The 14,984-nt window shown below is 39.0% G+C and overlaps 2 protein-coding genes across 3 annotated transcripts in view; one reads left to right on the top strand and one right to left on the bottom strand.

Annotated features, from left to right (window-relative positions):
* LOC126378076 (tyrosine-protein kinase-like otk) overlaps positions 1-14,984 on the bottom strand; it is a 105,015-nt gene that overhangs the window by 84,860 nt on the left and 5,171 nt on the right. Inside the window, exon 2 of one of the 2 annotated variants that reach the window (XM_050026215.1) lies at positions 8,331-8,432. The exons of the other annotated variant lie outside the window; for it this stretch is intronic. The gene's annotated coding sequence lies outside the window, so the exon portion shown is untranslated. The remainder of the gene's footprint in view (positions 1-8,330; positions 8,433-14,984) is intronic. 2 annotated transcript variants of the gene reach the window in all.
* Positions 1-14,984, top strand: part of LOC126378034 (uncharacterized) — a 43,014-nt gene that overhangs the window by 23,896 nt on the left and 4,134 nt on the right. The window contains exons 4-5 of the mRNA XM_050026109.1: positions 9,609-9,716; positions 12,733-12,867. Coding sequence (XP_049882066.1) covers positions 9,609-9,716; positions 12,733-12,867 — 243 coding nt within the window. The remainder of the gene's footprint in view (positions 1-9,608; positions 9,717-12,732; positions 12,868-14,984) is intronic.

Below are 14,984 nucleotides of genomic sequence, written 5' to 3'. Positions count from 1 at the left end.
AAGAATGCCAATTTTCTTAGTCGAAAAATGCAAACCTATCAAGCATCTATGTCTACTGTGAGCATAATTAATCTGCCATTACTGTTAAATACATTTACGTAATCCCTGAGCCCTTAGATGTTATAAAATTCTTATGCAATATAATATAACACTTAGATGTACTTACTTAAATGCTTCCGTTAGTGAAAGGTGCCTACTGCCTATGTATCGTTAAAATTATTATACTTTTAGACAACAAATCATTGTTAGGTAACACCAAAGTTATTTGAATCGAGAGCAGAGGTTTTCTGTGATCTAATAACAGTTATTATAAATACGTACATAAGCTAACGCCTTTCCCAACGGGGTTAAGCAGAGACTATGGAATTCCATTTGCTTCGACCCTGATACACTTCTCTTGCTTCCTCCACATTCATTAATCGTTTCATACACGCACGCCGGTTCAGCGGTTCAGAGTAGATCGTACTGAAACCTTTTCTAAGGAAATCTCCAATTTGGTCAATGTACATCCTTCTTCCGTGCTTCGGAAGGCACGTTAAGCCGTTGGTCATCATCATCAGCCCATAAAACGTCCCCACTGGTGGGGCACGGGCCTTCCCTATGGATGGATAGGAAGATCGGGGTCTTAAACCACCACGTGGGCCCAGTGCGGATTGGTGGTTATTAACGACTGCTAATGCAGCCGGGACCAACGGCTTAACGTGCCTTCTGAAGCACGGAGGAGCTCGAGATGAAAACCTTTTTTTTGTGGTCACCCATCCTATGACCGGCCTCTGCGAAAGTTGCTTTACTTCAACAATCGCGGACCGAGCGCGTTTACCGCTGCGCCACCGAGCTTCTCATATTTTCATCTATAAACGTATAACTAAACTTAAATATGCGTAATAAAATCGTGAGTGATAGAATTGATACATCTCTGACTACCCCTATTGGGAGATAGTGAGCTTATTTTGGACGGAATCCTCGGTGCGCGAGTCGCGTTCGCAGTTGGTCGGATTTTTTTATCCTCCTAGTCCAGCTTTGAAGAAACACGTAATTCTAAAGAAAGAAACGTTTATTATAAAGGGACACCATAGCAACAAATATAAAACAAATAACAAATACATATATAATATAAAACACGGAGTAACATATAACGTGCAATCAAAACACATAATAAAAACAACATACACGAGAAATACAAATAATTGAGTGTATGAACTGGTCAACGATGGTGGTGGTGTCCTTTATAAAAGGGCCTCACTCGGCATAAGCCGCGGCGCAAGCCACGATGCGTAATTCTATGTGTAAAACACTTCTCAGACTATAACGCAACGGACCATGGTGAAATGGTGACGAGTGGCGCAAGCGCATCTTAACATGTATACCTACAATTATCTAGATATTACACATATCTAAACATCTAGATGTGTCCTAACACCCGTATTCGTATAACTCGAACCTTTCTCGCCTCCGTTCTGAGTTGACGCGAAGACTTCGAACTCATCTCGAAAACGGTATTCATAGATGTCGCCTCAACTTTACCTCGAGACAGAATAAGGAATAATCGTATAGAACGGCGACTTTCCGCCCCCCACTAGCGTCTGAGCTAGGTTTACCTCACCCCCCCCGGACATAGTTTAGACTTGACAGGTATGGCGTCAGACGTCACACACACAGACGCGTGTACGATAACACCAATGTGTGGTGTCTGTGTAAACAGAAGTTGTTTGTATGAAGTGTCCGGGGTGTGACTGGGGTAGAGTCAAGTCGAAGAGTTTCGAGTTAATATCTTCGAATACGGGCGTAGGTCTGGTGTAGAAGTACTAAGGAAATACCTGGCATAGACTGTCTCCTTCACTATTTAATTTTATAAACGTTTCCTACGACTTTTAGTGCTTAACTTAAATACATAGGTGCTATTTAGTTGAGTACATTTTGATATGAGTTAATATTGTACGGTCACGAGCATTAATATGTATACACTTTGGTACCATGTCACATTAACTTTTTGACAAATTGAACTGTAAGTCTCACTAAATGTCAAATATGTTAGTGCGAGAGAGTCCTAAAGTGGGTACATTATATTGCTCATGACTGTACGCAGTTAGTTGTACCTATACACATTGTTAGTGACATCGTAACGAATACTAAGGGGGACGATTCAGACCATAATTCTGAGTTAATATGAAGTGGAATTTTCCGTCGAAGTGGAATTTCCTGTCGGAATTTTCATGAAAATTGTATTTTTTAATTATTTACAGTTCCATACTTTTGCGACGGAAAATTCCAATTGATATCAACACAGAATCATGGTCTGAATCACCCTCAATTTTCGTTACGTTGTCACTAACCCACCACCTAACACGTTGGTCTAACAGAAAACTCAGTGAGGTGGGGATACTTGGTTCATTTTGCGATGGACTATCCCATTTGGAGCTCGGTGGCGCAGCGGTAAACGCGCTCGGTCTGCGATTGTTGAAGTTAAGCAACTTTCGCAAAGGCCGGTCATAGGATGAGTGACCACAAAAAAAAATTTTCATCTCGAGCTCCTCCGTGCTTCGGAAAGAATAGAATAAGAATAGAATAGAAATTGTTTATTATAAAAGGACGCCACATACAAAGACAAGACAATAACATCACTTAAAAAAAAAATAAAAAAAAATCACAAAACAAAAAAAAATCACAAATCAAGAAAGCACGTTAAGCCGTTGGCCCCGGGTGGCGCAGTCGTTAATAGCCATCAATCCGCACTGGGCCCGCGTGATGGTTTAAGGCCCGATCTCCCTATCCATCCATAGGGAAGGCCCGTGCCCCAGCAGTGGGGACGTTAATGGGCTGATGATGATCGTCCCATTTGGGATTTACTCGTGAGCTTATGTTTTATGTAAGTATGTTATTTTATTTACACATATAAATGACGCAATAAATTGATCGTTCCATAGCACGTAACACTTGCGTAGTAAATAGTATTATATGTGCATGGAAAGACCATGCAATAGGAGTTTCCACATACTTACTTATACAACATAATCTGAGCAATGAGGAAACCAATAAATACCTCCATCACTTTCATTAAATTGTAGAAAACCTATTTAACTGAGTACAGGGTGTTAGTGACATCGTAACGAAAACTTTGAGGGATGATTCAGACCATGATTCTGAGTTAATATCAAGTGGAATATTCCGTCGCAAAATTATAGAATTGAAAATAATTAAAAAAAAAAATAAAAAAAACAAATAATAATAAAATAATAATAATAATTAATAAGAAAAAATGTAAAATAATTATTATTAATAATAAAATAATAATAATTAATAATTATTTTATTATTCATAATTTATTTTTATTTTGGTGCAATAAAGTGTATTTGTATTGTATTGTATTGTAAAAAATCGGTAATTTGTGACGGAAAATTCGACTTGATATTAACTCAGACTCATGGTCTGAATCATCCCCCTCAGTATTCGTTACGATGTCACTAACATCCTATATATAGTTCAATCTAATAATTATATCATTAGAATACAAACTAAAAGTAGAATCCAACAAATTATAATGTATTTATTGGGAGGTTTTCTGGCCACGTCTTTCCCTCAGCGTTACAGATTCCGATGTGGTAGTAGTTTTACAGCTAGTTACATAATATATAATTAAATTTATGACGTTCAAAAAGCGCTAACTTTGTAAGCCAATTTTGAAAAATAATTATTTTTGAATTTTGAATTTTATAAATCTAATGAGGAAGTTTCCAGGCAACGTTCCCCAAAAATAATATAAGTAGATGGCGTTGTAAAGTTTTAACGTAATAATTACCTCATCATCATCAATTTAAGAGCCACGCTCTTGTCGGTGCAGCATTTAATACTCTCCATGCTACTTTTTTAGGGAAAAATAGGGCAGTGGTTTCCCTCTTGCCTACCGCCCCGCAGTACTCTATCTGAAGCAAGTGGGATGGCGCCCAGAGTAGTCTAATACAAAGCCGTACTAGGACTCCTGTCCTCCGCCTCTGAATAGTGACAGTTACTGCTGCCCACTAATAATAATCCTCTAATGATAATTACCTATTTTCTCATTATTCGGGAACATAATTATTCAAAAATAGAACGTAATGGCAGAAGCATAATATAAAAATAAATGTTGCTTGATATTTGGATCACATATTCTGATAAAAATCGCACACATTTTGATCAAAATAATAATAGGTTGAAGGGAAAAAGGGTCATCATTTATACCCAAAAACCATGAAAGAGAGCTACAAGATGTATTATTGTCTGTTATGCAAGAAATTGGTGCTAATTCCTGTAAATACCATCTAATTTTATTTTAAGTTCTACCTGTCATTTTCTTATCCGTTGAAAAAGAAAGGGACGGGTAATCGACAGGCATAAAATTTATGGAACACACGTCAATTTTAAGCACAAGTGTAAAACAACCGTCTAAAAATTTTACATCAGCCAATAATCCGACAGAATTAAGTAGACAGCACACGTCAAATGGTTTGCATACCAGCGAGATACCTTTTGATTCGCCCGGGTTATTCATTCATTTACTCATTCTTCCTAAAATTAAGAGCTGTGAATCATCCGTCCCTTTCCTTTTCGGCGGATAAGAAAATGTCAGGTATAACTTAAAGTAAAATTAGGAGGTGTCTGCAGGAATCGGGGCCAATGGTTCATCAATTTGAATTCAGAACTTTTATTTTTGAGGTTATAATGAAGGACTCTCCAGGTTACGTTTTTCAAAAACAATACGAGTATAGATGGCGCTGTAAAGAATTCCCTTCCTTTAACCTTCTAATTTCTTGCAATGTTTAGATACTATGAGGAAACAGCCGTCTTTGGTATCAGTAATGTGCTTTCTGTGAGGAACTCGGTGGCGCAGCGGCTAACGCGCTCGGTCTGCGATTGTTGAAGTAAAGCAACTTTCGCAGAGACCGGTCATAGGATGGGTGACCACAAAAAAAAAAGTTTTCATCTCGAGCTCCTCCGTGCTTCGGAAGGCACGTTAAGCCGTTGGTCCCGGCTGCATTAGCAGTCGTTAATAACCATCAATCCGCACTGGGCCCGTGTGCGTTTAAGGCCCGATCTCCCTATCCATCCATAGGGAAGGCCCGTGCCGCAGGAGTGGGGACGTTAATGGGCTGATGATGATGAATGTGCTTTTAGTTTGCTGCGACAGGCAAGCAGAAATCCAAATGCAAAAAGGGAGTAAAAAAAAACAAAGATTTTCAAATTTAAAATGATAAAGCTGTTAAATATAACTCAATTGGGTAGTTTACCTAGGTCAAAGATAAATTATGAAATTCTGATTAATAAGTACATAAATAAAGACAGATCTAAAGGTGACAAAAAAGCATTTTATTTATTCTATTTAACTTATTTATAAATTTTAATAAAGTAATATGTAATAATAAGTGCGGTATTTTGTCACGTTTTTCTATGACGTCACAGGTTGCTTTTTCATACAAGTTCCATTGTAATTTCGTGTTTTAGACGTTTAGTAAAAAGTAACTGATTTGACTAGTTGGAAATTTCCTTATGCTGAATGATGAATGGTGAGTTTATGAATGTACTGTCATCATCGTATGCTATCTTACAACTTAACAACGCGCTCTCCATACGTCCGGCCAAGTAGTTTACACTACCAATGCACATATACAATGGGCGACGTTAAAAACTCTTCAAAATTGCATACAATGGGTGCTAATCATCTCTTAACATGCTGAAAAGAAACAATTTATCACCCGTTTTAACAATGGCGTATCAATTAATATCTCCACCGGAGCGTGGTGGAGCAGAGTTAGTGGAGAATGGATTGTTCTGCTCCACCGATGGATTAGCAAGGCAGATTACAGGGTATTGTGTTGTATTGTTTTGAAGTAAGTGGAGTGACGGGTTGGGTGGTTAGGGTTATCAACTTGTTTATTAATTAAGTAAATCAATCAACTGTTTTAAAACGTAACAAAAATATAACTTCATATCTACGTATATGTCGTGGCCAGATCTTAAAATTGATTATGGTATAAGAAGACCACGTATGCTCAAAACTGACAGCTAACATTTCAAGGTTAGCCCAGCTGACGTCATCCCGCCCTGTGTTGCCATTTCGTAAAAAATAAATTACCCACGACCAATGTTTTTATATTTACTTTGTTAGGAAATTTTGACTTTTAGAAAAAGATTTACTTACAGTTTTAATATTTTTTTTATATACTTATGTGACAAGTTATAGTTATTAAATACATTAGTCCGCAATTCACTTAATTTTCAATAATACAATTTTTCATCCTTGGAATGTTGGAGATACGAATTTAATGGACACTTACGTCATCAATGGGCTAGCAATGGCGGCTTGATATAGGATTGAGCATACCTGGTCTGCTTATACCATGGAATTCATAATTTCACGATGTGTTCCTCCACTTTATGAAATGGTCGTATTTCATGAAATAGCCAACTTAAGCTGAGCATATTGTTGAGACGTCAACGTTTAATGATATTTCAATCCACGTTTGGCCATATCATTAAGGCGGTAGCCCTAAACTAAACCAGTTTGATAAAATTGAAATTGATCGCAGAGTGCGCGTGAGTCGTAATTATGGCGATTACAGCTCTCTCCGTTATGTCATATGCGTAGGAGTGTGTATACTTTCCTATTGTAATAGGAAGTATCTAGGATACATTGTTAAACGCTGCATAACTTTTTTGTAGTCGGCGCAAAGACGTAGATTGATTAGATTTGTAATTACTGGTTACCGTAACGACCTCCGTGGTCCAGTGGTTGAGCGTTGGCGTCACGATCCGGAGGTCCTGGGTTCGATTCCCGGTGGGGACATATCACAAAAATTACTTTTTCGTCTCTAGTTTGGTTACGAAATTACTGGCTGATCACCTGATTTTCCGAAAGTAAGATGATCCGAGATTCTACTACTTACTGATGTAAGTAAGTTGATACATGAGCCATGTCAGGAGCCTTTGGGGGTTCAATAGAAACCCTGACACCAGGGTTGATGAGGTTGGTACTCCACCTCAAAACCCATACAATAGTAGAAGAAAGAAAACAAAAGTTGAATTAATAATAATTCGGCCCCACGCGGAACTCCATATGCCCGAGATATGAAAACGACATAAATTAATAATAAAGTTAGTGTTACCTATTTAAGAATAACTAAACATTTTTGTAATATTTCAATGATTGTGTAAAAACCAAAATAGGAACGCAGACGCCAACTGAAACGGCGACAGGTTAGGTCAAGATGGGTCAAACAAGTCAGGTCAAAGATACCAATTTATAGTCTGTCATAAAAACACTAGCACAGTTGGCTCAACCATTATAGACAGCGTTACGGTGGTCTCTGCTTCAAACCCTGGTACCAGACTTGCATCCATAAGTTAGTTCATCAACAGTTCAGTTTTCACTAATACAGTTGGCTCGATCATTATGACGGCGATACGGCTCACCACCTATCACGTTAAATAAATTTAAAGCTCACGTGAAGCTTACTTTATGTAAAAAAGCTTGTTATAAGATTAATGATTACCTAAATTATATATTCTTGATGATATATTCTTATGGGCACATTCGGTCAAGAGGTGATAAAAGGGAGCATCTTTAATTGAGCTTTTTAATTTAGTTTTAGTAGTTTAGTTTTAATTATTTGTAATCTTAAGTTATTTTTAGTTAAGTTAATCTTAAGTTAAGTTATTTTAAGTTATGTAGATGTTACTATATTTAAAAAAAAAACCTAAATGATAAAAATGTCTGGTACTTATTGAATGTGTTCCTTTAGTTATTAAATAACTTGTAATGTACCCTCATTGATTTAAAAGATGTGTTGCTGTTGCAGTTTCTTGTCATTTCTTCTCCTCAGCCATAACACCTTGCGAAATGACGTAAATTCAAAAATGTTACATTGACCTTCAACAAGTTTATCCATGATAATTACGTTGAATAAATGATTTGGTCTAACAGAAAGCTCAGTGAAGATTAGGTACTTAGTTCGTCTTGCAATGGACTTTATGCACGATAAGCTGCAAAAGTCCAATCAGTTTCTTGCAAAGTCATAAATTAACTGGTTGCACTTAAGACCTCCTGGTTACATGTCGTCTGTAATAGACCAAAAACACCTACAATAACGTAAATTTTATAATTATGACAACTAATGGTTCATAATTTCACAACTGTTTACAAATAATTCGCTGGGCTCAATGACTAAACTTTTGCTCTCTGATTGTACCTATGTTATATCATTAATAAATAATTTCTCATCTGAATAATTCTATGATGCCATATGGAGTGGTTATTACAAATACTTTGAAAGCATATCTTATGAAATGGTTACTCATACCTTCTGTTACAAAACCGAAGTCCGAAGTATCTACTTGTCCATAAAATTAGATGTTTAGATTTCGAAGTCGATGCGCTCCTTTCGAAAGATCTTGGGCGCGAACTGTAATCAATAATTTACACGTATAAGTATATGATTAATTACCTACCTAAATAAATTAAAAGCCCGAATTGTGTAATGCCCAGTGGTTTTAGCCAAGTTGCAAACGATTACGAAAAATTGACATAAAGTGACATGTTTAACACATTTTTATCACTAAGTATCACTGTCGTTTTTCGTAATTGTTTACGACTTGGCTAAGGCCCCAGAGGGTCTAAAATTCACGCTCTTGTCGGTGTAGCATTCTCCATGCTACTTTTTTAGGGAGAAATAGCGCAGTGCTTTCCCTCTTGCCTTCCGCCCCGCACTATTCTGTCTATCGCGAATAGAATGGCGCACATAGTAGTCTATTCCAAAGCCGTACTAGGACTCCTGTCCTCCGCCCCTGAATAGTACTGATTACTGCTGCCTTCTATCAGGTTCCAGGTTACAGTCCCTGTGACTTGTCCTGCATTGCCGTACCTATGGCTCCCATCTCCGCCTCTGCAACCGTATCACCCGTATCCCTAAGCAAGTTTCTACATCATACCCCGTAGGTCTGGGTCCTTCTTCGAACTCAGCCATTATCTCACTCCGGCCTACTGAAGTAAGAGGCGCCCATTCCCGCGGCTAAGACGCGCAGAACAGGAATTGCCCCAGTGGAGGGCAGAGAAGACTCTTTCCCCCCTGAGGTCCGGTTAATGGTCTTGTATGAAACCAAAATCAAAAGCCAAATCGATTTTAAGACAGTAATTAAACAAATTTTGTAAAAAAGGTTATTATAAGGTTAGTGATTATTTAGAAGACATGAATGCATGGGATTAACTGCCTGGGAACTGATATTAAGCAGCCAAATCACTAACTTGTACTAACAAAATTTTATGTTTTTGTTTAAAGAACGGCTAGGCCTTGTTCCGAAGTTTTTTCTTATATCTTTTTTTCGCCGGCTATGCAGGTTGTCAGAGGCTGCAATAGTAGTTTAGGCGTTTAGGCGGATGAGACGTTCGTTATGTAAAAAATGATGATTCAAATGTTACCTATTACTGAACAAAGATATTTTTGTATTTGAAATAAGTATCTTAAAAAACAATATAACAGTAACCCTTACACCAGTTGTTAAGGTTGGTCATTGACCTCACCGCAAACACGAGAGGCGAATGTCATCCACAAATCCTCACAAGACGTGTTATCTCGTTACAGAGAGTGACACAACACGGCGGCACGTTCGAATGGGGTTGGCAGCAGAGGCAGGCGAACAACGGGGACCCGTCTGCCACTGTTGGACACTACTATGTCAAGTTGCCTCAGGTATTGTATCACCTCATTTCTTCTTCTATCGTGTGGGTTGTGAGATGGAGTACCAACCTTATCAACCCTGGTGTCAGGGTTACTATTGAGCCGCCAAAAGCCCCTAACATGGGTCATGTAACGACTACTTACTTACATTACATCAGTAAGTAGTAACCGGGACCAACGGCTTAACGTGCCTTCCGAAGCACGGATCATCTTACTTTTGGACAATCAGGTGATCAGCCTGTAATGTCCTAACCAAACTAGGGATCACAAAGTGATTTTTGTGATATGTCCCCACCGGGATTTGAACCTGGGACCTCCGGATCGTGAGCCCAACGCTCAACCACTGGACCACGGAGGCCGTTACCTCATTTACCTATTTGCTATTTGTTTGTGGTCACCAAATTTTTGTGCCCGGTTAATGGCAAGACGCTCGGAGGCGGGCGAGGTGTGGGTGTACTTACACCTCTGTCGACCCCTAAAGGAACTACGAGCGTGAAGTTCAGTGCGTTGTTAAGCACGAAAGACATAACATTAAGACTATATCCTAATGGGATAGGTCAACGTGAGCGGTGAGTCGTATCGCCGTCTATAATGGTCGAGCCAACTGTGTTACTGAAAACAGACATTCGTTTGCATTGCGCAAATGTAAAATTTTATAAGTTAATAAGTCATTGGTGGAAGTCTGGTACCGGGGTTCGTTGGAACCGGCGCTCCCCGATTAAGTTACGAGCCGGTGTGCCAAATTTGTAAGGGACATACCTAATAGTCTACCATTTATGGTCAGTCACATCTCTAGCGCGAGCAAACCAACGCGTCTCAATTTTTGGATCTTGTAATTTAATATAATATCCTAAGTAATACAGTTCATTCAATTATTCGTGTGGGGTTTTATTATAATTACCAGAGCCCCCTACAATACTTAGGACTAAAGTAAGCATGAAAGGATTAAAAAAATATGAAGGCCACATCGAAGAAATTCATCTAAAAAGCAATATTGCTATTTGATATTTGATGCATTGCGTACTTAGTTTTACATGCGCAAATGTATTTTTTTAACCCCCTGTACTTAAAATAATTAAGTTAATAAGTTATTGGTGCAAGTCCGGTATCGTAGTCCGGTGTGCCATACCCACTTAGGACTGCAGTGAGCATAAAAGAAATTGTAAAAAAATATCAATTTCTTACATAAAATAATACACCTAATACTTCACTCTTTTTCCAACAACAAACTGACTACATTCCGCGCGACAAGGTATAATTTACAAAGCAATCAATCAGACAATCTGATAAAAACGTATTACATAACTTACTTCCTGGCGTCGGCTGAAACTACTGAAAATTGGTGCTATGCACGTGCTATTAGATATTGATGAAGTTTTTGTTTGTAGTGGAAATTATCGCGGAAGATATCTTGCGTCGGCAGTGCGTGTAATCCTAAACGTGTGTTCATGTTGCAAGCGGAAGCGGGCGCGGCCGCGTGAATAGCAAATTGGGAGATTAAAAACGCCACATTGAAGCAACTCATAAAACATAAACATAAACAGCCTATATAACGTCCCACTGCTGGGCACATGCCTCCCCTCAATCAACCGGAGGGGAGATGGAGCATACTCCACCACGCTGCTCCACTGCGGGTTGGTGGAGGTGATTTTTACGGCTAATAGCCGGGACCAACGGCTTAACGTGCCCTCCGAAGCACGGAATCATCTTACTTTTCCGGACAATCAGGTGATTCAAGCCTGAAAAGTCCTTACCAAACAAAGGACAGTCTCACAAAGTGATTTCCACAATGTCCCCATCGGGAATCGAACCCGAACCTCCAGATCGTGACCCTAACGCTCTAACCACTAGACCACGGAGGCTATTCATTTCATTCAGTTCAGTTTGTTCAGTTCATTGTTCATCATCATTGAAGCAACTCAGAAAAGCAATATTGCTATTTGACATTTGTTTACACTGCGCACTTTTAAATGCGTCTTTTTTATGTACGGTGTGTAACTGGTAGCGTAACGAATACTGAGGGAGATGATTCACCTCATGGTTCTGAGTTAATATCAATTTGTGGGAATCCGCAACCATGCACGCCCAATCCGCACAGGGCCCGCGTGGTGGTTTAAGGCCCGGTCTCTCCATCCATAGGGAAGGCCCGTGCCCCAGTAGTGGGGACGTTAATGGGCTGATGATGATGATCAATTTGTGAAAGTTTCTGTTGCAAATTCATGATTTTTGAGATAAAAAAAACCACTTGATATCAATTCAGAATCATGGTCCAGGTTCAGAACCATCCCCCTCAGTTTTCGATACGGTGTCACTAACACCTGTATATATGTTTATTACTTATTAATTTTAATATGAATTTTAAAATTAATTAAAATATATAAAATACATTTACGTAAGTAATTGTGATTCACCGGCTTCCTTCTCGAACTTGTACGGTCACGAGCATTAATATGTATACACTTTGGTACCATGTCACATTAACTCTTTTGACAAATGGCACTGTAAGTCTCACTAAATGTCAAATATGTTAGTGCGACAGAGTCCTTAAGTGGGTACATTATATTGCTCATGACTGTACCTTACTAACACAGTTGGCTCGACCATTATAGACGGCGATACGGCACACGACCTAGCACGTTGGTTTAAAGGGCTTATTACACCTACCTGTCCGACAGGCTAGATGTGTCAAGGTCACGGGTTACCATGGTTACCCACTAACTCGCTCGAGATCGTGGTTACCATGGTTACGCCCCGCCGATTTAGCACATCGGCGGGTGCGCAACGTGATAAAATTTAGTCACGGTCATGTTATCGATTCTGACGAAATAATTATGTCGTAATGTTGATTAATGCAAAAATGTGAACCGAAATAAGTCATGTCGTTATGTCAAAATGCGAACAAAGTCACGTGGTACGCATGTTAGCTCTCCTGATCGGGAAACGGGAGTTGGTTAAGAGTAACCTTGGTAACCACGCTTGACCTCAGTTGGAAATGCAGCCGCTTATGTTATGTTTAATTTATTCGCAGTCAGAGCAGCAGGTTCGGTACACGGCGGATGGTACGGGCTATCACGGGGCTGTGGCGATCACCACTGGCGATCACCTGCATGGACACTCCCAGAGCTTCGCGCTCGGACCCCGCGCGCTTGAGATACATGCTCAGGTAACATCAACTTCACTACTTCGAGCCGAGATCGAAACAGCCTCCCTGGCCTAATGGTTAGAGCGTTAGGCTCACGATCTGGGAGGTCCGGGTTCGATTCCCGATGGGAACATGTCCAAATCACTTTCTGAGACTGTCCTTTATTTGGTAAGGACTGATTGTCCGAAAAAGGAAGATGATTCCGTGCTTAGGAGCGTTACGGCTACTAGCTGTAAAAACACCTCCACCAACCCGAAGTGGAGCAGAATGGTGGAGTACGTTCAATACCCCCTCCGATTGATTGAGGGAAACCCTGTGCCCAGCAGTGGACCATATTATATACTGTTTGTGATGATTATTTATGATTATGACTGCGAATGACGAATTTTTTTTTTGTTTTTTACCTTTGATGGATTTGCTCTTGGCCCCAGACTTGCCCGAAGGCATTGACGAGGCCTAAGATGGAGCGAGCTCGCTCAGAAGGTGCCTGTTCAATCTGGCCTTGAAAGCACCCGAAAATGAACTTAAGTTCACTTTATTTGCACACCAACACAGAAAGGAACAGAAAGGCTTTATTGCTGTAACCAATCTTTTCTAGTCATCCTTCTATGGATGATATGTACACCCAACAACAGCATAAACTTGTAACTTAATAACAAGCTCACGGATGAACACTGCCTCCTAAGACACAGGTTCCCCTAGTTTAGAAGGCAGGAAATCATTGACTATGTATAACTTCAACTTATATTGTTTCTTTGTGTAACTTGTTAAAAATGTTTTTGGTAAATAAATATATTTTATTATTATTTTTATCTATCTTTGAGATTCTCAATATTTTTAAGAAATATTGGTGTACTAATGAAATACACGGGCCTAGGCCAAGTGTATTTCAGTTTCAGTGTCTGGTGCAGTCAAAGTTTGGTCGACGTCTGTTGGAGTAGGAATCGGTAAAACTGGCTGAATCTGTAAATTTGGAGGTTGAATGTCGGTTTGTAAAAATTTTCTAACTATTCTGCAGGTATTTAATATAACGGCTTTTTGCATTAAGGCATAAGAGAGTGGCGGCAAGGATAGCGTGCTTAAAGAGGTATGTATTTGGTGTGGTATAACACCTGTAGTGGACATAACAACAGGTACTATTGTGACATTATTTAATTTCCAGATTCTGGTTATTTCCTCTTTTAACTCTGTGTATTTAGATAGTTTCTCAGATATTGTACTTTGTATATTATGGGTGTTAGGGATTGCTATATCAATATTATTATTATTATTATTATTATTATTATATACGGCTTTAAAATACACTTTTATACTGCAGCATACACATACTTATAACGCGCGAATAAATATGTTTTACTACTTAAATGATTTATATACTTAATGAAGAGTTAGAACTATAAAGATTCAGGAACCAAACCAAGATTTGAGACACCTACAGCTGAACAGACATGCTTCCTACCAATAAATCGGGGAAGTAGATAAACACTTTATGGCTCAAAGATACAAGATTATATTTTATAACCTCTTAAGACCAATGTGGCCAAAGGTCAAATGAAGTCAAGTAATAGTTTACAACATACTCAAGATACAATCATAAAATATGTTTTCACTATCATTATGAAAGTTCTATCCGACTTCCGCATCCGGTGTCATAGTGTATGTTTACACCATACGTGAACACCAATAGTGCTCTAAAGGGGTGGCCAGAGTTACCAGCAGGCGCAGTACGCTATGTAAGTGCAACGCGACGCGACGCTAGATAAAATAAAGTCCTTGGTACACGCGACTACCGAGCCATCCGCGTATTTTGCAAGATGACGCACTTCAAAAGGAAATATCTTATTACCATATATTGCTTATAAGTACATAGAAGAACCAAGAAAAAGAACAGAGACCTATTTTCATTGTGTGACACACTTGTCATGTCCAATTCAATTCAAAAATATCTTTATTCAGTAGGTAACATTCACTCTTTGAATAGTCAATTTTTATATAACGAACGTCTCATCCGCCTAAAACTACTGCAGCTTCTCACAACCTGTATAGCCGGGGAAAAGAAGTTGCAAGAAAATCCTCGGCACAGGGCCCTAGACGTTCTTTAAAAAAAAAACAATCGCGAGCAAATCGATGCGTGAACG

This window comes from Pectinophora gossypiella, chromosome 25, assembly GCF_024362695.1.
Source record: "Pectinophora gossypiella chromosome 25, ilPecGoss1.1, whole genome shotgun sequence".
Lineage (NCBI taxonomy): Eukaryota > Metazoa > Arthropoda > Insecta > Lepidoptera > Gelechiidae > Pectinophora > Pectinophora gossypiella.
Note: the sequence above shows the minus strand (reverse complement) of the source record. Positions and strands in the feature narration are given on the sequence as shown.